The 21,304-nt window shown below is 54.0% G+C and overlaps 1 protein-coding gene across 1 annotated transcript in view; it reads left to right on the top strand.

The window, feature by feature from the left end:
* The first annotated feature begins 1,270 nt into the window (after positions 1 to 1,270).
* CACNG4 (calcium voltage-gated channel auxiliary subunit gamma 4) overlaps positions 1,271 to 21,304 on the top strand; it is a 40,429-nt gene continuing 20,395 nt past the window's right edge. The window contains exon 1 of the mRNA XM_087826314.1: positions 1,271 to 1,527. Coding sequence (XP_087682440.1) covers positions 1,308 to 1,527 — 220 coding nt within the window. The 5' untranslated portion in view covers positions 1,271 to 1,307. The remainder of the gene's footprint in view (positions 1,528 to 21,304) is intronic.

Below are 21,304 nucleotides of genomic sequence, written 5' to 3'. Positions count from 1 at the left end.
CAGGCCTTCTGGAAGGAAGAGTTTGGAGCTGGCTTTTGAAGGAGGAGGAGCCTGAACTGGCTCTGAGGGGAAGGGAGGGTGTCCAGGTTGAGATCATGCCAGCAGCAAAGGCAATTAAGTGAAGCTAGCAGGGCTTGAGGCAGAGACTAGCAATAAAGGGGAGGAGGTGAGGGAAAGCCAGTTAAGCTCGAGTAGAGCGAAAGGCAAAAAGAAATAAAGGTATGGGAGAGTGAGCTGGGGAAAAGAGGGAAACAGCTCAGGGGGCTGGGATGTTTGAATCTAGTACAACAGGGGTGCTTCTGGTTTCGCAGTAATATACCATAAGAAATGTAATAAGGGGGGAGGGCTCCTGCAATCACAGCCTCGCCACCTCCCTACAAAGCAGGGACCCGATGTTCTCCCCAAAGGCTCCGGCTGACACCTCCCTTCTGCCTCAGCCCCAGAGTCCGGGTGCTCCCCGGCCCTGCCAGGACCCGGGGAGGCGGCGGGAGGCAGGAGCCACCTGGGTACGGGAGGAGAGTGGCAGGGCCTGGCTTGGCAGCTGTGACTCACATCTGGGGTTTCTGGAAATCTGACCTGAACACTCCCACTTTCGCTCCTATACATTCATCGGCAGGTAAAGGCAAGGATTTGTACCCAGGGAAAGGAGGGACATCACACACACACTCCACCTATTAAAGAGTCCCCAGGGCCCTCTAAGGCGAAGCTGGGTGTCCTGGGTTGGGTAAGCGAGGTAGCTGGAAACGTGGTTTCCCTTCGGTGCGCGGCTTCCTTCGCTCGAATAATGTGAATGAACCCTGGGAGACCGAGAGCGAGCGCACGCGAGAGCGGGGAGGGGAGAGGCGGGGAAGGAGAGAAAATGCGGGCCGAGGGGTGGTGGGGGGAAGGAGGAAAGAGTGAATCGCAGCCCCGGGTGGGGGCCACCGCGCGAGGGGCGGCGCTGAGAGGAGCGGGGCGCGGGCCCGGAGCGTGGCGGCGGCGGGCGGAGGCGCGGAGGGCGCGGGGCGGAGGCGCGGGCCGAGCGGGGAGGGCGGGCCGAGAGGGAGGAGCCCCCGGCCGCCGCCGCCAGCGCGTCCCGCGGTGCGCGCAGCCCGCACTCGCCGCCGCGCCTCGGAGTTTGAGCCCCGGCGCGGCCGGAGCACAGGCACGCCCGGGGCGCGGGGTCGGAGCGCGCAGCGCGGCGCCGCCCCCCGGCCCTCGGCCCCCGGCCCCCGAGCCCGGGCGCCCCCGGAGCGGCGCGCAGAGGAAGGAAGGCGGGCGGGCGCGGCGGGCCGGGCCGGCGGGCGGCGGACTATGAGGCGCCCACCATGGTGCGATGCGACCGCGGGCTGCAGTTGCTGCTGACCACGGCCGGAGCCTTCGCCGCCTTCTCGCTCATGGCCATCGCCATCGGCACCGACTACTGGCTCTACTCCAGCGCGCACATCTGCAACGGCAGCAACCTGACCATGGACGACGGGCCCCCGCCCCGCCGCGCCCGCGGCGACCTCACCCACTCGGGGCTGTGGCGGGTGTGCTGCATCGAAGGTACGGCCGGCCCCGGTACCCCCCATCCCCGGCACACGCACACGCACACACGCCACCCCACCCCCTGTCCCGGGCGCGGGCCGAGAAGGGGGTGGGCGCGGCACTGGCTCCGCGCGAGACACAAAGGAGACGGAGCGAGCGGGCGGGTCCCTTCGCGGCCAGCTGTGTTTCAGCTCGGGGTCCCTCCCGGCCGAGGACCCCCCAACTCACCGATCCCACAAACTCTCCACTAGCGCACGCACACCCCCTTGCACACAGACACAATGAAACGCACCGAAACTCACGCGCGCGCGCGCAGCCGGACACCAGAACGATCCCAGGGGACCGCGCCGGCGCCCCCGGGGGAGGTGGAGGCTGGCTCGGGGGCGGGAGGAGGCCGGGGTTGGGGGGAGCGGACCGGAGAGGAGGGGAGGGAGAAGGGGGAGGGGTTGCTTGGCAACCGGTGTCTCTGCGATTGCTATGGGAACTGGCCATCCTGGGGCGGGGCCGGCCGGGGGCGGGGAGCGCCGGGACCGCTCGGCTCTAGTTCCAGGCCCCGGCCGAGGGGGAGGGCTGGGGTGGGGGCTGGGCTCCCAGCGGGTCTAGGGGAACCGGGTCGCCCGAACCTGATGCCGCCGAGACCCCGCTCCGCTCCCTGCTCTTCCCCGGGGCTACCCGTCCGCTGCTACCTGCTCCGTGGGAAGGGAAGGGGAGGGGAGCGACACCGTCTCCCCCGACTCGGGCAGCGAGCCCTCCGTGGTGGTCCCTGGGCGAGGAGGCTGCAGGAGACCTCGATAGAGAACTGGGGTGCGCAGGGGCGACCGGCGGACCTGGAACGGCCTGGGAGGGGCGTGGCCCCCTGTAGAGGGCGGGAGAGGCGGCGCGCCGCGACCCGGGGTGCACTAGAGGCGGAGGAGTAGGTGGTGTAAGGTTGGAACGACTCTTCGGACCGACACTGGGCGCCCGGGGTTGTGGGGACCGCTCCCTCCTCCGATGGCGAAATGCGCCCGACTTCAGCGCCGCCCGGCGCCCGCCCGCCCAGCCGCGGAGCTCGCACTAACAGGTGGCTGCGGGGGGGCCGTCTGGTCGCCGTCAGGCTGTGGACAGGTCTGCCGCTTGGTCTTGGCTTTCACACTGGAGACGGGACGAGGAAAGTTGGCAGGAGAGGGAGTGTTCCTTTCAAAAATCCCTGGGTAGAGTTTCGTCTTTGTTTTTCCGTAACCGGTTCGCCGCGTGTTAACTCCGCCCCTCAGTGTTTCTGGAAGTTCTGCCACACACCTAGCCTCCCTCGCCGCGGTCACAGCGCCTGCACACAGTTCAGCGTGGTTGGATGTTGGTGCTGGTTGGGAGGGAGCTCTTTAAAAGATGGCCCTTTTCTGGCCACGTTTGGAGCCATCTAAAAAGAGGCTTTGTGAAGCTGGGTAGGCTTGATGTGGTCCAACCTGTCCCCTTTCTCTCCTGGTAGACCATGCCTGTTCTTACCTGGAGTCCTGCCCCCCCACTCACTCACCCCCCCACACACGCCGTCTCCCAAACTAGGCTGCTTTGCCCTTTGCAGTTTGGAGCTTGATGCCAGGGGTAAATGTGCAGTCAATAGTTTGGGAAACACAGCTGCACAAAGGATCTCTGGGCCCACGATCACGCCCTCCTCTCTTCTTTTGAAAAACATCATCTTTGGTGTGCAATTGCTCAGCTCATGAACACCTACTCCTCTCGTTTAAAGAAGGAACCCATGTCACTCGCTGCCACGGCACCTGAGTTAGACACAGAGCAGGGGCTGCAGAGCCCGCCTCACCTCGCAGGCTCCACTGGGCTCTTTCCACGTGGCACAGTAAGTCATGCCACTGTCACCACCCAAACGCACACGTGCACCCCAGGCATGCCAGTGTCCCCGTGGAAATTGGAACTGCTCCTCACGGGCAAGCCGGGCCTCTGCAGAGTGGCTCCAGTGCCTCATTTATTAATTTCTCATCCTAATTAGGGTTGATGTGTTCATCAAGAAAGCCCCAAGCTCTGGGCAGCTGGCTTCGCTGGCAGATGGAGGGTGGGGAATTGCCATCTGGGGGACTTCAATGCCTCTCTCATCCCCCAGAGGTCAGGGGTTTGAGGGCCAACCCAGGCCACCTCACAGGGCCAGTGCATCCTCACACCAACCCAGGTCTGGGAAAGCTGGTTCAGGATTCCTTGTCAAGGCTACAATCATCCTGGCAGTCCCTCAACCTATGTGGAAACTGCCAGCTTATCTCATAAAAGCACATCTGACATCCACGATGCCACCACCTGCCAGCAAGTGTCTGGGCTGAGATGCAGACAACACATTAACCCTAGGCCAGTCCCTGGGGCGTGGAGAGGCCCGAGCACCTCAATATTGGCTTTTGTGTGTACCTGTTCTCTAACAAAGTGCCCCAAAGCATTACATGGGGAAAAAGAGAGCGAGCGAGCAAGAGAGATCAAACCTCTGGGCGGAAACTGAAGAAATACTGCAGCAGGCAGCTAACAAAGAGCCGGTTGTGATGGGGACTCTAAAGGGTTCACTGGCAACTCACACACAGCAGATTCCGTTTCCTGGGGGTTTCCTGTAAATGATGTTGCCGGGCCAGGAGAGCCCAGCTTTCTGTGTACGTAAAGCAGCCACGCAGTTTGGCAGGGCTGCATGCAGAAGGGCAGCTGGGTGCTGCTCTGAGCCCCACCAGGGCTGACAGCACCTCAGCCTCTTTCTGCCACCTCCCACCCTCAAAACCAGGTCTTCTCCTTCTGCTGGATAAGTGTCAAAATACTCCAGTGCCCACAGAGCCTTGTTCACGTTACCACATGGCGTGATCACAGTGGCCCTGAGAGGGCTCTGTCTCTTCACCCCATCTGCAGGCAGGAAACAGGTTCAGAGAGGGTAAGGCACTTGCCCAGCAGGTAGGAGGCTGCAGGGCCAGATCTGAGCCTTTGTCTCACTACAGAGCAATTCCCACCATGTCATCCTGCCCCTTCCCAAACAGCTTCTGGGTTGCCATTAAAATCCGGTGCATAGGACCAAGTACTTGACTGCTTAGGAATGAAGGCATTTAGGAGTAAGAAGGTACAAGTGATACACAAATACTGCATAATGTATGCTTGCTCTCTTCTCTCCTCTCCTGTTTACTTCTGTGTTTGTCTCTGTGTTTCTCTCTCTCTCTCTGTCTCTCTGTCTCTCTCCTTCCACCATGTTCTGGACTAGCCTGTCCCAACCATAATCACCCATCTGCTTCCTCCCTCCCCAATACCTTCACTTATTCTTTCTTTGTATCTTTGGTGACACTCAGCCCAAGGCTGGGAACATAGGAAAGGAGTAATCAATCTTTGCAGACTTTTCAGTCAAAGGACTCACCAACCCTCATTCGTCCAACCCCTAATGCATTTTGGAGTTAGGCAAGCTGTAGAATGTAAACTAGCATTCGGAGCAATTGCTGTATGCTGGGGACAGAAGACTTGTGAAAACGATGAGGGGACGAGGAGACTCGGGGCCCAGGCGACAGCAGCTCATGTCAGCATGTCAAAGCCCCCATGCCCACTTTTAGCTCCAGAGGGTCCACGAGGGACCCAGTTCACTGTGCTGCCATCAGGAGAGCTCTGGCCCCAGAATAAACAGTCCTGGCAAAGTTCAGCCTCAGCAGCGCCCTGCCCCTCGCATGTCCCATATATCGCCCATAGATGAAGCTGTCCCCAGCACACTTACAGCTCTGTCAGAGCCTTACAATGGCAGCCTTGAAGCCTGTGCCAGCTCTGATCTAAGCACTAGCCCGGGAAGGTGTGGAAAGATTCTGGACCCTGAGAGTGAGAAGGTCCTTTGCCCCAATCATGCTCACCCTTCTTACCTGGGCAGCATTTTTCACACCCCAGACTTTATTCACACCATGGCACACAGAGAAAGAGAAACTATTAGTCCTGTTTCCTGGGGCTGGGAGGAGGGAGAGGAGTCATCAATGACTACCCAGGGCTCCAGCCCCACTTCCCCAGCCCTCACCAGGTTGCTCCGAGGTGAAGGAGAGCTCACTCCTCCAGCACCTGGAAGCCTTTCACAGCAGGCCAGCTGGGAAGCTCTGCCTGAAACCATGCTCCCAGCGTTGGACTATTCAGAGAGGTTTAGATCCAAATAACCTCCTTTCACCACCTGCTCCAGGCAAGGCAGTGGACTGGGAACCTTTCCTGTCTGTGTTTGCTTTCATTTTCTCTTGCAATAACACACAGACAGCCTGTCCAATCAGGCCCCAGTGGGTGACAGCAGCCAGCTCAGGCCTCCTTCCCCCCAGCGAGTCACCTCCCCCGAGGGTTCTCCTTTGCCCTCTAGTGTTAATAACAGCCTTCATGCATTGAAGACCTCCGTGCAGGACTTACATTAGTTCCTGTAATTGTCAACAACACTTCAAGGTAAATATTAATTATCTGCCTTTTATAGGTGAGAATATGAGGCTTAGGGTAGCCACAGCTGCTGAGGAGCAGGATGCCTTCCACTGTCCAGATCTCTGCTGGGCATGAACAGACGAGCCAGGCTTCCACCAGCCAGGGGATGTCCTTTTTTTTTTTTCTTGGAACCACCCAGATTTGGGGAGGGTGTTGTATTAGTCAGTGGCTTAAACAGCAGGCAGTTATTTCTCACAGTTCTGGAGGATGGAAGGCCAAGATCAAGGTGGTGCCAGCTCCTTCAGTTCCTGGTGAGAACTCTCTCCCTGGCTTGCAGACTGCCACCTTCTTGCTTCGTTCACACAGCCTCTTCTTCTAAGGGCACTAATCCCATCATGAGGACCCCACCCTTGTGATCTCATCTACGCTTAGTCACCTCCCAAAAGCCCCACCTTCAAATACTATTGGAGTTAGAGCTTCCCCATATGGATTTGGGGGAGGCAAAAACATTCAGTCTGTCGTAGGGTCTATCCCTTCCTGGTCCTGCTTTGTAACTGGTGCTCACTCGCTGGTTACCCAGGGAGAGGCCCTGGCAGTCTTCTCGTGTCTACCTCCCCTTAATGCCCTGCTCCCTCTCTTTACCTCGTCTGTTCTTCACTCCTTTCTCCCCTCTCTTAAGAAAAAACCAGCTCCTTTTAACTGGAGCCTCATGACTTAGTGAGCTGGGGGTCATGGTGGACCCCAGCCTGGGATCTGACTTAATGACCCCACCACAGAACTGGTTTTGGAGAAGCCCCATGTCTGAGGCTTCAGAAAGGCTCAATAGGAAACCAGCAGTTTTTTCAAAGAAACCTGTGTGTATCTCCTCAGAAGGCCAGGATTCTGTGGATTTCCAGGATACAGTCCTGGAATTGCAGAGCAGTAGGGGCCTCAGGCCATCAAATCCAGGGTTCAGAGGTGAGGGAGGCAAGGAACGGTACAGCCAAACTGGAGCTGTGGCAGAGAGCCTTGTGGGCCTCTGTTTCCTCATCTGAAAGTGGGGTCTGGATGATCCCACCTCCGACTTCCTGATACATAAGCCCTAGAGAGGCCCCCCCTCCCCAGCTTCCAGGTTGAACCAGGTGCATGGCGGCCTTGTTGTGGGCTCGGTAAAAGGGGGGGCAGGTTCTCCAGCTCCTAGAGCCTGGGAGATTATTTCATTCAGCGACTCACAACCCTTTTTCTGCTAAGACACACACGCACAAGGGATTTAAGTCACCTGCCTGCCAGGCACACTTCTATTCATTCACTCATGCATGCATTCATTCAGTGCACTCATTCATTCATTCAGCTCATGCTCACGCAGCACCTGCTCCGTGTCAGACACCGGAGGCTCTGAGTCACCGTGGTGAACAGGACAGAGATGGTCCCTGCTCCCCTGGAGCTGACATTCTAATGAGGTAGCTGACACTTCCAGGTACTAATGAGTGTTATGATGAAAACAGCAGGGGGCTGTGCTGGCAGAGGCTGGGGAGCGATGCTGTCAGTCAAGGGCACAGGAAAGAGCTGTCAGAGAAGGACTGGCGGGAGACCTTCCAGGAAGAAGAGGAAAGCCGAGGCCCCAAGGAGGAGAGAACCTGGGAAGGGCCGAGGAGAGGAGCCAGGAGGAGGGCGGGGCATGGCTCCTGGGCGCTTGGGGGTCAGCAGAGGCTTTGCGGTCAGGGTCAGGAGCCTGCTTTATTTCACGTGGGGGGTTGGGCCAGGGAGTAAAGACATCTGATTTATGTTTTTAGAACATTATGCGGCTGCATGTGGAGAAGTTTCTGGAAAGCAGGGGAAGCCACCAGGAAACTGGTCTGGATATTGTTGCAGGTGACCAGATGGGAGACGGGCGCCAAGAGGCAGCAGCAGAGATGGAGAGGAGGGAAGGGGGAAGGAGGGGTGACAAATCAAGGATGGCTGCTTGGATGTGGGGCTGTGGCAGCTGGCGGGTTAGTGGTGTCGGGTCCAAATTAGGAAGATGGAGAAGTGGGACTGGGAAAGGAAATCAGGAGTGTACCCATGAGGGTCCCAGATTTCGCACTACTACCCAACAGCTCCACAGCCAAGTCGTGCCGAAAAGTAGCATATGGCATAACCCAGGCGAATCACCATAACGCGTAATAGACCCAAGCGTGTAGGGTCATCGTCACCTGTCCCTGACCACAGGGCAGGTGTCTCAGCCTTGGTCCTGGTGACACTCTGTGCCAGATCACCCTTTGTGGGGGGCTGTCCTGCGTGTTGTGGGGTGTGTAGCAGCACCAGAAGCCAGTAGGACCCCCCCCATCCTGCCCACCAAGTTGTGACAACCAGAAATATCTCCAGACTTTGTTAAATATTCCCTGGGGTTGGGGGAGCAAAATCACCCCCCATGGGGAACCGCTGCTCTGAGGAAAGCATCATTTAAGTGGGGGCAGGGGCGGACCAGGTTTCTCATAGCTGGTAGGAGTGCTGCTCGGTTCTCTTTCCTTCTAGAAAACACATGGAATACAAGTGGGGAGCATCTCTACTAATGGGGTGACCCGGCATCTGCTTCAGGTGATAGGAGACATAGATGGTGCCCCGTCCCATTCCTTTCTTAAGAGTAGTGAGTTGTACCGATGGTTGCTAGAGGGGAGGGACTGGGAGGCTGCGTGGAAAAGGTGAAGGGAGTGAGAAGTGCACATTGGTGGTTACAGAATCGTCCTGAGAATGTAAAGTGCAGCAGAGGGAGTCTAGTCAGTAATATTGTAATAACCACGTATGGTGCCAGGTGGGTGCTGGAAAAACTGGGGGGGATCACTTTGTAAAGTACATTGTTATCTAACCACTATGCTGTTCACCTGAAAGCAATATAAAATACTATTGAATGTTAACTGTAATTGAAAAATAAAATTTTTTTTAAAAGAGTAATGAGTTGCAGGTGACCCAGCTCACTCTGCCTTGACAGCCCATCATGTGTTCACACTGGGGATGCAAACTGCTGATGTGGCCCAATCCTCATGCTCTGCAAACAAAGGGGACTAAAGACCAGAGAGGTAGAGCAACTTACCTTAGGTCACACAGCTCACTGGTAATCAAGCCAGTCGCAGAAGTGGGTGTGGGGACTGCCCGGTTAGGATTCTGTCTGCGCAGCCTCCCCTGGGCCGGCACCTAGGGGAAGGTTGGGCAAGAAGCAGCCACCATGGCACAGGGTAAGCAGCGAGAAATGCAGAAAGACAAGGGAACTCACTCCCTGTGGGCCTTCCTCTGCCGCAGCTCCTCACCTCCATCACAGTTAACCTGCAAACACACACTCAGAGAAGCAATGCTGGCCTCCAACGGGGACGTTCTCCTGGGTGTGTACATGGGTTGGCCCTCTTGGGGACAGCTCCAAAAAGAGCACAGACTGGTTCTGCCCCCCAGGGATGAGCCAGGCAGGGCCTGCCTAGATCCACCCCGGAGCCCCCCTCATGGCGCTCTGGGAAGTGCCGTACAAGAACATCTTTTCTGAGCTGCAGGTCAGGACCTGGTACCAGACCAAGGACATTTTTTCCTAATTTATCAATTTCTTCATATGAAAAAGCTCTTCGAAGCTGTGAAAATTACATCACATGGTTTTACTCTGTTTGTTCTTTTTCCTCCAACTGAAAAAGTAAAGGAAGGAAGGAAGGAATGGGAAAAATAAGTAATGAAATGGGTGAGGGACTGGGATGGAAGTTAAAATAAAATTAGTTAAATAAGGTGACAACTGAGTCTGGTTAGTGCACAGAAGGCTGGCTGAGCTGCCAGAGGTGGGCCACAGATGTGTCTCTGAGCTTCCTGGGAGCTGGACAGAGGCCACATATCAGAGTCGCAGTGAACATATAATTAAAAGAAGCTGATGCTCAAGAGAAACCTGGCTCTTTCTGATACCGAGGCCTGGGAGAAATGTATTCATGTCTCCTTATAGACAAGACAATCTTTCACATCGATATTGACTTTGACTTTGTTGAAAAGGCAACAAGGGGTAGAGGAAAGAGGCCAAGTCTGGGGGAGAGAAGACTTGAATTCAGATCCCAGTTTTGCCAGGTAGCTGTGTGGCTTTGAGCAGGTTACTTAACTTCTCTGAGTTGTTGCTCACATGTCAAAAAATGGGATAATGGGGCAGTAAACATGAAAATACCCAGCACACACCTACAGAGTAGGCATTAGGACCCCAGGGGGACTTGGGACTGCCCTGGCCGCTCTGTTCCACCAGCCCCTGGGTGTGGGCCAGGAGCCAGCTGAGGAACTTAGTTGCCAACCTCCAGCACACGGGGGCTGTGAGGGGGGCCTGAAGGTCATCCATCACCAGGCAGCCTTCCCTGCAGGGGCTAGACATTTTTGCCCCTTTTTATTTCCAGGGATCCTGGATGTCTCTACTGGAGTCCAGAGGAACCCCCCATAGAGAAGTTCCAGGGTCTTTGCAAAGACCCTAGGCGCTCTGCTGGGTCGAGGATGGCCGGGTGTGACTATACACTTAGCCATGCCTCGCCTTGGCATTGGGCCACCTCCTCCCACTCCCCTGGACCAGCAGGGGGCCAGGGAGCCACGGTGAGCCACACTGTTGGGGTCTTGGAGCCAGAGATGTGCTTGGGTCTGAAGAGTCTTCTGAATGTTTTTGCTCCCCCCAAACATCAGGACTTCTCCATCACACCCATGTCTACCCAGCCCCCTAAACTTCTATCTATCCTTCAGGCCACCTCCTCTATAAAGCCAACCCCAGCTCCTTCCTTGGGCCCCTGGGTATTTATGTCCCCTAGCCACAGGGGGCTTCACTGAGCATGGGCCTGTAAGGGCTTTGGATCGTAATGGGGGCTGCTCTTGCCCCTCCCCCACGCATTCTCCCCTCCCCCTCCTGAAGCAAGGTGCCTGTTACCATCCTAACCCTTCTGTGCCTCCTGCCTGGCCATGCCCACTGAGGCGGAGGTGCTCAGCAAATGCTGATCGTGGGTCTCCTCCCGCCATCGCCCCATCTCTGAAGAGTGTGGAAAGGCCCAGGGGAGTTTCTTGACTCCAGCCCAACTCGAGAGTCTGGGAGAAAACTGAGTCACTAAAAATGCTTAGACTCCTGCCATCAGCCTGTCTGTCACCTACTGTCCCTGGGGACAGTTGGATGCTGTCCCAGCTCACTCTTTCCAACCCCCATTAGTCCACATGGAAGCACAGCCTCAGCCAGCCAGCACCAAAGTCACACAGACCTGGGTTTGAGTCCAGACTCTGCCACTTGTCATCTATGTGTCTTCAGACAAATTACCTGACCTCTCTGAGCTCCAGTTACTCTCATTGTAAAACAGAAGCACCATCTAATCAGCCCCTGGGATTGTTGTAAAAGTTATAGGAAAAACACACAGAAAATAGCCCTCGTGGTGCCTGGCACCTTGTAGATAGTCATGTGATTGCCTTTTCCCCATTTCCATGTTTCCTGAAACGTGGAAGTTTTCCCAGAAGAATTAGGGAGCCAACCTTTGCAACCAAGCAGAGTGAGGCCCCGAATCAGCTCACTGCTCCCGGGGCCTGGGAATGGAGAAGCTGAGCCTCCCTGGGATATCCAGGCCCATGGATAACATGGCCCTGTTTCCTAACTTCTCAGAGGCCAAGCTGCTCCGAATGGCTTCTGTGAACTATAAAACCAAAACCTGAGGGCTGCCAGTTAGTTGAAATAGGGTCCAACACCGAGGCAGTGCCCGGGATGGTGATGGCAGTCACCCAGGCCGCGTGTCCCCCATCTCACTCCCTGGCAGGCCCTGAGGCTACAGCTGTGAACTCCAGGGATATGGGCCATGATAGAAGTGGTCGGGGGCAGGAGCGTGGAAACACTGGGAACACTGGGATGGGAGTCAGGAGACCTGTGGTCTGGTCCTGATCCTGCCACTAACCATCTGGACAATCTTCCCTTATCCCTTAACGTTCTAGAGCCTCAGTTTGCTTGGCTGTCAAATTAGCAAGTGATACCTGTCCGTCCCCCCGCCATTCTCTCATCCCTCCCCCCATCTTCCATCTCCCTGTGCCCTCCCTCCCCCCATGGTGTGAAAATCCAATGAGATGAGTCTTGGGAAAATGCCACGAAAAACACAGTGGCCGTGTTCCCACAGAGGCACCGCAGAGCTGACAGGACTTGAGGCTCATTTTCCTAGAAACACTGTTAGCTTGGTCTCCTTTCGCCCTGACGCCACCGCAAGGACCCACATGCTGGTGGTGGTCTCGGACGTCCCTGCTCTCTCTTCTGCCACCCAGCCCCCATGCTAGCCCTTCAGTCATGGCTACAAGGATCTTATAAAAATGGAAATCAGATCATGTCATTCCCCGCCTCATCACCCTTCAGTGGGGCCACGTACCACTCGTGATAAAGTCAGGCTCATCGCTGATCTACAAAACCCCACACGCCTCCCTGACATCTCCCACCAGGAGCATCACTGTCCAGAAGAGAGTCAGGGAAGGTGACACCTGAACCAAGTCCGTGCGATGGTCAAAAGGACAGGCGCTGGGGGTGGGGTGATCAGAGAGATCTGCACTTGAGCCCTGCTCTACCCTGTATTAGCTCTGTGACCTTGGGCAGATTCCTTCTCTGAGGCTCATTTTTCTCATCTGTAAAATGGGTATAATGATAGACACCTCCAGGCAGTGGAGCCACTCCCCGAGACACAGAACCACGGAGGAGTGGGCTGGAGATGGGAGACAGGAGAGCTTGGCTTTGGATGGGCCGAGGGCACAGGGTTGGGCACCACCCTTCGCTGCAGCGCTGAGGCAGGGCTGGCCTGGAGACACGGATATGGGAGTCACCTGCTGGCCTGACGGAAGCACCTCCCCCTGGTGAGGAGATGTTGCTGTGAATGTTGAACCCTGGTGCCTTGGGTTCCCCCATGTGACCAATGGCACTGTGGCATTTGTATTCTCTGAACCAAAACTCTAGGTAAAGGAGCAAGCAACAGATTTTCTGTTGTCAGCATGAGAGGCGATACAAGTTAGTGAGATTCTGGAATGTCGGTGTTCCTAGTTTTTGGAGGAGGTAAGGGAGCAGGTGGAAGATCCAGAAAATCTAAAATCAAGACTGTCCTAGAATACTCCAGACCACCCCAGGAATAGGTACATGTTCAAAGAATGTGAAATGACTGTTGTCACCAAGGCGGTTGTCATGGGCCTGAGACCCTGTGCATCATTTAATGATCTCTTATCACACCTTGGAATTCTTAACCATGTTGGAACAAGGGGACCCGCATTTGCATTTTGCACGGCACCCCACAAACTATGTGGCTGCCCCTGGGTGCCCTGTTCTACCCTGAGAGAAGCGTTTGACTAGACAAAGAATGAGACAGGGAAGCTGAGCCGGGAGGAAAGGGGGCCGAAGGGTCCTGAGGCTGCTCAGACGTCGGCGGCTGGGGTGGGGAGCAGAGGTGGGTGCTGTGACCAGACCTCACCTCTCTTGTTTTTTCCAAGGCCCACGGCAAACACTCCACAGAGCCAGGGGCTGCCTGGAGAGCAGTGTTACTTAAAACTCCATCATTGTTAAGCACTTATGGGGCCCCTGCTGAGTGCCTGGCTTCATGCTGGGCGCTGTTAGGTACAGAGGGCCCTTGGGGAACTTACTCTCTGGGTCCCAGGAGCCCTCGGGAGAAAGACGGCGGCAGAACGCAGCCCAGGGTGTGGAGAGCATCGGAACACACCTGGGTGTCGGGGCCTCCTCCCGGGGCTCTCACAAGACCTGTCTCAGGGTGCTCACGAGGAGCAAATGGAGAAGACCCGCAGGGCTCCCCTGCACCTGCCTCGCCGTGGACTTGAAATGCGCGGTGGCTATTGTGAGGGGCGTCTTGGCGAGGACGTGGGGGTGGAGATGGCGGTGGAGGACCCGGATCCTGGAGTGACTCAGGGTTTGAATCCAGGCTCTACCTCCTACCAGCTGGGGCCCGTCAGGCAATCATTTCATCTCCTTTGAGCCTCAGTTGCTTTCTCTGCAAAATGGGGATGTTAGTAACACCCGCGCTGATTTGCTGGCAGGAGCCGAGATGAGCTACGTCAGTGTTTAGCTTGGGGCTGGGATCAAGTTCAGTGCCTGGTGGTTATTCTCATTTGCTAACCCAAAGAATGCCCTGCACGTGGGGCCACGGGAGGGGGGCCCATAGTGAGGATGGATCTCAGAGGAAGGGAGTCCTTGGCCCCCAGACCAAACCACAAGCAAAGAAAAGAGAATGGATCCCCAAGACTCCCCGAGGACATTTCAGGACATCCAGGCTCCCTTCCAGGGGCTGGGCGGTCTGGCCAAGGCAATGTCACCAGCTCGTCTTTGCCATGCGGTGGGGGGAGGTCGCCCGCACCGGCTTCCTGCTCCCCCTGAAAAGCCCCATAACAAGCGCACATTGACGCGGGCTCCCCAGGGCGAGCGCTCCCCCTCGCATCTGAGCCCTCGCCCGAGACATTTCCTCGCTTCAGCAGCTTGGCCTGTCATACAAAGGGGCTCTGATTTTCCCTGATGTCCAGCTCCTCTTGCATGAAAAATCACTTTTGTTGTCTTTCTGCCCACGGATTGCTGCCTGTGAGTCCAGGCCAGATGCCTGGTGGGCGGAGAGTCCCCCACTTACCTAAACATTGGGAAGGTCTCCTCCCTTCCTCCACCCTTATGGCGCATGGCCGTGGCCTTGAGGTTCACTCTCTCGGGGAGTTGTCTGCTGGCCCCTTGCCTGTCCCCCACCTTCACACTGGGCAAATACTTTTCCTGCTCAGCGGCCGTTTTTGATGTGTCCCAAGGGTCCTTGTTTGGGTTGCTGCCACTCCCACTGTCCCTATGGTCACCACACTCACCTGGCCAACTCGTGGGTCCCCCTCTGTGAGCATCCTCTGAAACCCAAATCATTTGTTCTTTCCTGTCCCCCATCCCTGCTTCTCTCCCTCTCTCTTCCGTCTTTCTTTCTTATTTCTAATTATTTCTCCCTTTTCCTTTCTAGTTTGCCATATTTAAATCATACAACCCCTCTCCTTCCTGTTCAAGGCAGTCTTTTGAAAGTTCTTGAAGCATTTACTAGATAAAAATGTATTATTTCAAGTCTGTGACTATTAGGAGGGTTATTAAACATGGGGAAAATTCTATTAAATAGCAAATTGAGTGAGTCGGAAACCCACAGATGTGGAACCTCTGAAAGGTCACCTGGTACAAAATAGATGGGGATATGGCCGTAGCTGTTCTGTGACGCTGGAAAAAAGTATTGGAAGGAAATTCACCAAAATGTTGAAATGTGGTCATGGGCACTATAAGTGATTTATCTTATCTCCCTCTATCTTTTTCAAATTTTCGATTATGTCTGGGGACAGCAGGGGGGGGAGGGAGAATATATAAGCCTGATGTTTAAATGTAAAAAGCACCAGGGCCAGTCTGTCCTCGAACAGGTGAATGGATGTATATGCCCATTCACCATTGATGATGCTGCTTCTGTGTATTCTTTATTATGTTTTTTTTTTAAATATTGATTTTAGAGAGAGAGAAGGGGAGAGGGAGAGAGAGAAACCTCTATCGGCTGCCTCCTGGACGCCCCCTACTGAGGATCAAGCCCACAACCCTGGGCATGTGCCCTGACCAGAATTGAACTGGTGACCTGTGGTGCACAGGATGATGCTTGATCAACTGAGCCACTCTGGCCAGGGCTCTTCTCTTTATTCTTAAACGCATCCAGGAACACGCTCCACCTTTTGTCACTCCCAGCCACCTTTTGTCAATGTTTTACTCCCAGCCACCCTGACTTATAACCAAATTGATTCCTGGACAAAAGCCTTAGCCAGCCAGCCACAGTTGAATCTTTATTTCCTGTAAGCACAGTTTACACACTGGGTTTCCATTCCTAGAAATCCATCTCATACAATAAAAGCACCCCAGCTGACCACAGAAGTAAGTGAAAAGAAAAATAAAGCCCAGATATATGGTCTTACCAACTTTTATCACATATGTAAAGCTAAGCACTCAACATAAAAAGCCGTGTCATGAAATGCTCCTTTGGGGGAATTTTTTTGCTGGAGCCAGACCAGCCGAGGTTTCTTAAAATATGAACCCGATGAAGTATGAACAGACGATACTCGCTTTGTGTTTTTCCCAAATGATCTCCCTGTGGCTTGTGTAAGCATGCTTCGTTGCAACCCAGAATCTTCAAACACTTTAAAATAAAGGGTTCTTCTGTCTCAAAATCTTTGCATTGCCAGTTCCATCTGTGTAAATGCTTTAGAAAAAAAATCTCTGCATGGGGATCCGGGAAGAAAGGCAGTTTCCACTGTGACTGGGCCACTGCGAGGTCCCTTGCTCTTTGTATTAATGAGTTGGTTGACCCTTCAAATGCCAGTCAACGCCAAGGTCTTAGCTTCCCTGGGTCCTTGTTGCCAGGTGCTCATTAATGCTGCGTTTAGCTATTAGCAGCCGTCTTAGTTAAAATTAAAGTGCAAGTCATAGAGTTTGGGGATATTAAGCCCTTATCAGGTACATCATATGCAAATATCTTTTGATCACTTTGTAAGGTTTTATAAATGTCTCATCACTATGCTCTACACTGGACCCTAATATAATAGTGTATGTTAACTATAATTTAAAAATAAATTTTAAAAGATAAAAGCACGAGTGAGCACATAGAGAGGCAGACCGTGAGGTCCCGAGTCCGGCAGTCCTGTGGCTGAGATGTCCAGCACTTGGACTAGAAAGCTGCTCCCAGGTTCTCATAGAAATTCAATGCCTCTGACGGCAACGCCTGTTCCCTCTCGTTCAGTCTTTCCTGGAACTGAAAACAAAGCCCTCACCTCCAGCCTTTAAAGCCCTTCACTTTCTCAGAAGTGGTGTTTGCATCCTCTGCAGCCTCCCCATCTCCGGAGGATCAGGGAAGAAATTTTTCCTGGTTGGTTTTGTTTTTAAACCTGAGTGCTTTCTAGTCTTCGATTGGCAAGCCTTGGTGCTGGGGTTCAGAGACCCGAAGGAGACCCTTCCACTCATCAGAGGAGGGTCCTATTATATGGAAAGAAAGAGCCAACACTTCCCTGGCTTTTACTATGTGCCAGGGACTGTCCCAAGCACTTCATATATTGATCTAGTTCATTCTCAGCCACCCTGCAAGATAGGTACTGTCATTGCTCCCATTGCATAGATGAGGAAACTGAGGACAGAGGGGTTAAGTAACTTGCCTAAGCCCCTGAGCTAACCGGCGTGGAGTCGGAACTCAGGCCCAGGTGGTCTAGCTGCAGTTTCCATCCCCTTCGGCACCGAGCTATGCCGCTGAGCCCTAACCACGGCAGCCACGACCTCTGAAAATCCCTACGTGCCAGCACTTTGCGTAGTTCGTTTCATCCTTACAGCACAGCACGGGTACCCTGTGGGAGGTAGGGAGACTGAGGCAGGCTTACCGGCCTGGGACGCAAGCCAGCATTGCACCCAGGTCTCTGGCTCCACAGCCCATGCCCAGCTCTTTCTCCAGCCCCATGCTAAAACCTGTCCTCTGCCTGCTGCACGTCAGGGAGAGAAGCAGCCTCAGTTTCTCTGAGGAGAGGCTATGGGGTGACTCAGTGTCCTGTAAATATATCAAATGACCCCCGGGAACCCAGGGACACAGTACAGGCTGCTGATGCTGGTTATGGGACGGAGGTCAGATGTGAAGAGAGAGCAAGACCCACAGGTGCAGCCCAGTGGTTGGTAAACAGTACTGGGGGTGGGCCGGGCTGGCACGGCAGGCTTCTCGGTGGAGGTGGGCACAGCGTCGTGACCAGAACAGTACACAATGCAAGGCCCCGGTCTGACTCATGCAGCCTGGAGAGGAAAGATTCACTGTCAGACCGAGGGTGGCTCTTAAGATGGGGAGCTCTCAGCAAAGAAGGTGAAAAGCATTCTGCTCAAAACAGCTTCTTTAAAGAGACAATTAACTGCACTTCAAACCCCCGGAACCCACGTTTTACAGGAGATGCCACCTGCCAGCACGCTTTCATACCCAGATTCCAACTGTTGGCATTCACTTGGTGACTCCCAGCTCACAAAAAGCAGATAGGAAAACCGAGTCTGATCATCCTGTATGCCTTCATTCATGCCAAGTTCAGACGCAGGCAGAACTGATCCAGGGCGCTGGACATCAGCGATGTGGCCTCCTCCAGGAACTGACCAGGAGGAGGACGGGGGCGCCTCCAGGGCTCTGAGCACGTTCCATACTTTGATCTGGACGGTAGTTACATGGATGTAGACATATGTTCCTCAAGCAGCATTCTTAGGATGACTTACTGTATATTATCCTCAATAAAAATTTAAAACGGACAAATACACATCTGGAGTGACAACCCCCCAGGTGGCCTGCCACCAACCCCCACCTGCCCCATCTGTGTGTTCTTCAGCTCTAGTCAACCCAGCAAGTACTCATTGGGAATGTGTGCACCTAACCTGTGCTGGGTTCTGAGGACTCAGCCACTCATTCACTCATTCATTCACTCATTCACTCATTCATTCATTCAGCAGTTATTTTTGTGCTCAGCCTCTTGGGAATAAATTTCTGTTGTTTTAAGCCATCCTGGTTTGCGGTGCTTTGTTACCTAGGAAACTGATACAGGGAAGTTAATTCAACCTTGCAGATAACTATCAAAGTAACCAGCCTCCCGAAATTATTCCGATGTCACTCACTTTCCAAGAGTGGGGAACCTCAAATAAAAGATATGCGATTTCTTCAGGACCTGTGTGCTGAGAACTCACTTTGTGGGCTGAGAACTATGAGTTCTCTCATTTAACCCTCCCACCAACCCTATGACATAGGCCCTGGTATGCTCCCCGCTTACACTTGAGGAAACTGAGTCTCAGAGAGGCGAAATCATTTCCCCAAGGTAACATGAATATTTTTATTTCTTTCTGAGTCACTGGCTGCTTTCAAGGTTGTACTGAGCTACTGAAGACAGAATGGACTTGTTGGATGAGAAATGTATTCGTTTTCTCTGCTTTTTAACAAATTACCACAAGCTCAGTGGCTTAAAACAACACAGACCTATTATTTCACAGTTTCCATGGATTAGGAGTCTAGGCCAGTCTAGCTGTGATCCTCTGCCCAGGGCTCCCAGGTTGAGGCCTAGGTGTCAGGAGGCCTTTGTTCCTTTCTGGAGCTTAGTGTTCTCTTCCAAGCTCGCTGGTTGGTGGCAGAACTTGTTTCCTGTGGCTGTATGACTGAGGCCTGTTCCCTTGCTAGCCACTAGCCAGGGGCCTCTTGGGTCCTAGGGGCCCACAGATCCTTGCCACATGGTCCCATTGGCGGTTCACAACATGGCCATACACTTCCTTCCAGGCTAGCAGGAGTGTCTCTCTGACTACCCCCCCGCAGCTTGCCAGTGGAGTCTTACATAACCAACCTAATCATCATATTCACAGGTGTCGCCCACACTCAAGGGGAGCACACTACGGGGTGGGGACTGGGGGAACTACCTTAGGATTCTGCCTGCAGAGTTCAGATGAACTTGACTTTGAGACCAAGATGAACTTGATTGACTTGGAGTCCTGGCTCTGTCCTTGACCTGGCGTATGGCCTTGGAGAATTTCCTTCCCTACCCTTTAAGTCTGAGTCTCCTTATTTATAAAAGAGAGACAACGCTACAAGGCTCAAGGGCTGTTATGAGGATTAGATCAGTTAAACCGTCCAGCACTGCTAGTTGCTAGGAGCTCAGTCAGTGGCAGCCCCCCCTTCCCTTTGCCGCCGTATCTCCTTCACAAAGGAAAACATGGGATGGGTGGTGCACGTGGAAGGCGCCTGGCCCTGGAGCCAGGCCTGTCAGGGCTCCAGCCTGCTCCCGAGCAGGGCCTGCCTGCCCCTTCCCCTCCCAAATGTCACCACCACTGCAGCTTTGCCTGGTGAAAGGTGATGATGAAGGGAGATCCCTAAACAAACAGATGCTTCGGTGTGAGGCATGGTTTTCCTCTTCCCAGAAGCCAGATTTCATAGGAAGAGGGGCGCCCACCCCTCCTGGTGCTGAGCCATATCGTGGAGGTTGTCTTTTCTCCTGTGTGACCATCATTGGTCCTTCTGGCCCCTTTAGGATGTTCTGTCGTGACCCTCAGGAGAGTCTCGTACAGACTAGAATTTTCCCATCCAAATGGCATGGACTGCCCTATGCAGCCCCCAAATATGAATGCTTGGATGTGGCCTGACAACTCGCAACTCTGATGATCCTTGGGCAGGTGAATAACCAGGAGGGCGTCTAGCCGACCAAGGGCCTTGTGTATGTTCAGGGTATTCTTCAGCCTGGATGTTGACACATGCAGAAATCAGAGGTATGAAGGCACAGGTCTGCAGGCTGAGCTCTCCTTGACACTTCAAGGGAGAGTTCCAAATTGAAATTCCACTGTCTGCTCTACATTTCCAGTCTCACCTACCACCATGCCTGTGGGAATGCCATGGGACCCCTCCCAGGGTGAGCTCCCTGCCCACCCAACTCTATCTATCTTCTAAAACTCACCTCAAGAGGTGGCCTTCCCCATGAAGCCTTGATAGCATTCATTCATTTGTTCATTCATTCCACCAAGCACTGATTCAGCCTGGCACCGGGGGGTGTATGTCTAATAAGATAGTTCTCCCAACTGCACAAAAGGGAGCCAGCCCTGCTCTGGGTCAGTGGGGAGGGGGTCAGACAGGAACTGCCTGTATGAAGCATCTCAAAGTTCCCCAGGCCTGATGTAGAGACCCTGGTCTCCTAGGGGCTTCCTGAGAGGTAGCTAAGTGAGAGGGGGCTGGGTATTTGCGTTGCCTTCTCGAGACAAGATCAGTGCTGGGGCCTGGGAGCCTGGCCTGGGTTCGCCCAAAGTGGACTTATCATGATGCTTAAGCCAGAGCTTCAGGCCCCTTCTTTGCATGGGCCTTTCGTGGGCTGGAGTCTGTGTCTTTGTAATTGTGTACAGTCAAACCTTGGTTCTTGAATGTCTGCCACCTTGAACAATTTGGTTCTTGACCAAGTTGTTCACAGAAAAAAATGTCTCGGCTGCCAAACAAAACTTCGGTTCTTGACCTGACATCGCTCTCATTCTGATACCTGCATGATCAGTCACCTGTCTCTCAGGCAATAAACAAAGGAGAGAACGCACAAGTATGAGTCAATTTACAGCTGAACCTCACGTTGTTAACATCAAAGGAAATTGTGCTATGAATATTTTCTAATGGGAAAAAATTATTTGGTTTTCTACCAAATCACTTCTCAAACAGCCTTCTGGAACAAAATAAGTTTGAGAACCAAGGTTTCACTGAAATCTAGATCTGCCCCTAGTTGGGCCATGGACATAAGTATCCCCCAAGCGGGACTTAACAGGAAAACAGGGTCCCTGTCTGTGGGGGCACCAAGAGGCCCTCTAGGAAAGAAGGTCTGGGGGCCCAGAATGTCTAGACCACCTCTGGGGGCAGCCCACGTTCCTCCAGCAGGTCTCCGTGAGTCAAGCTGTATGGGGACAGGGACAGTGGGCATC

Source organism: Miniopterus natalensis, chromosome 17 (genome assembly GCF_054644295.1).
Source record: "Miniopterus natalensis isolate mMinNat1 chromosome 17, mMinNat1.hap1, whole genome shotgun sequence".
NCBI classification, from domain to species: Eukaryota; Metazoa; Chordata; class Mammalia; order Chiroptera; family Miniopteridae; genus Miniopterus; species Miniopterus natalensis.
This window is presented reverse-complemented; position numbering and strand designations above follow the sequence as displayed.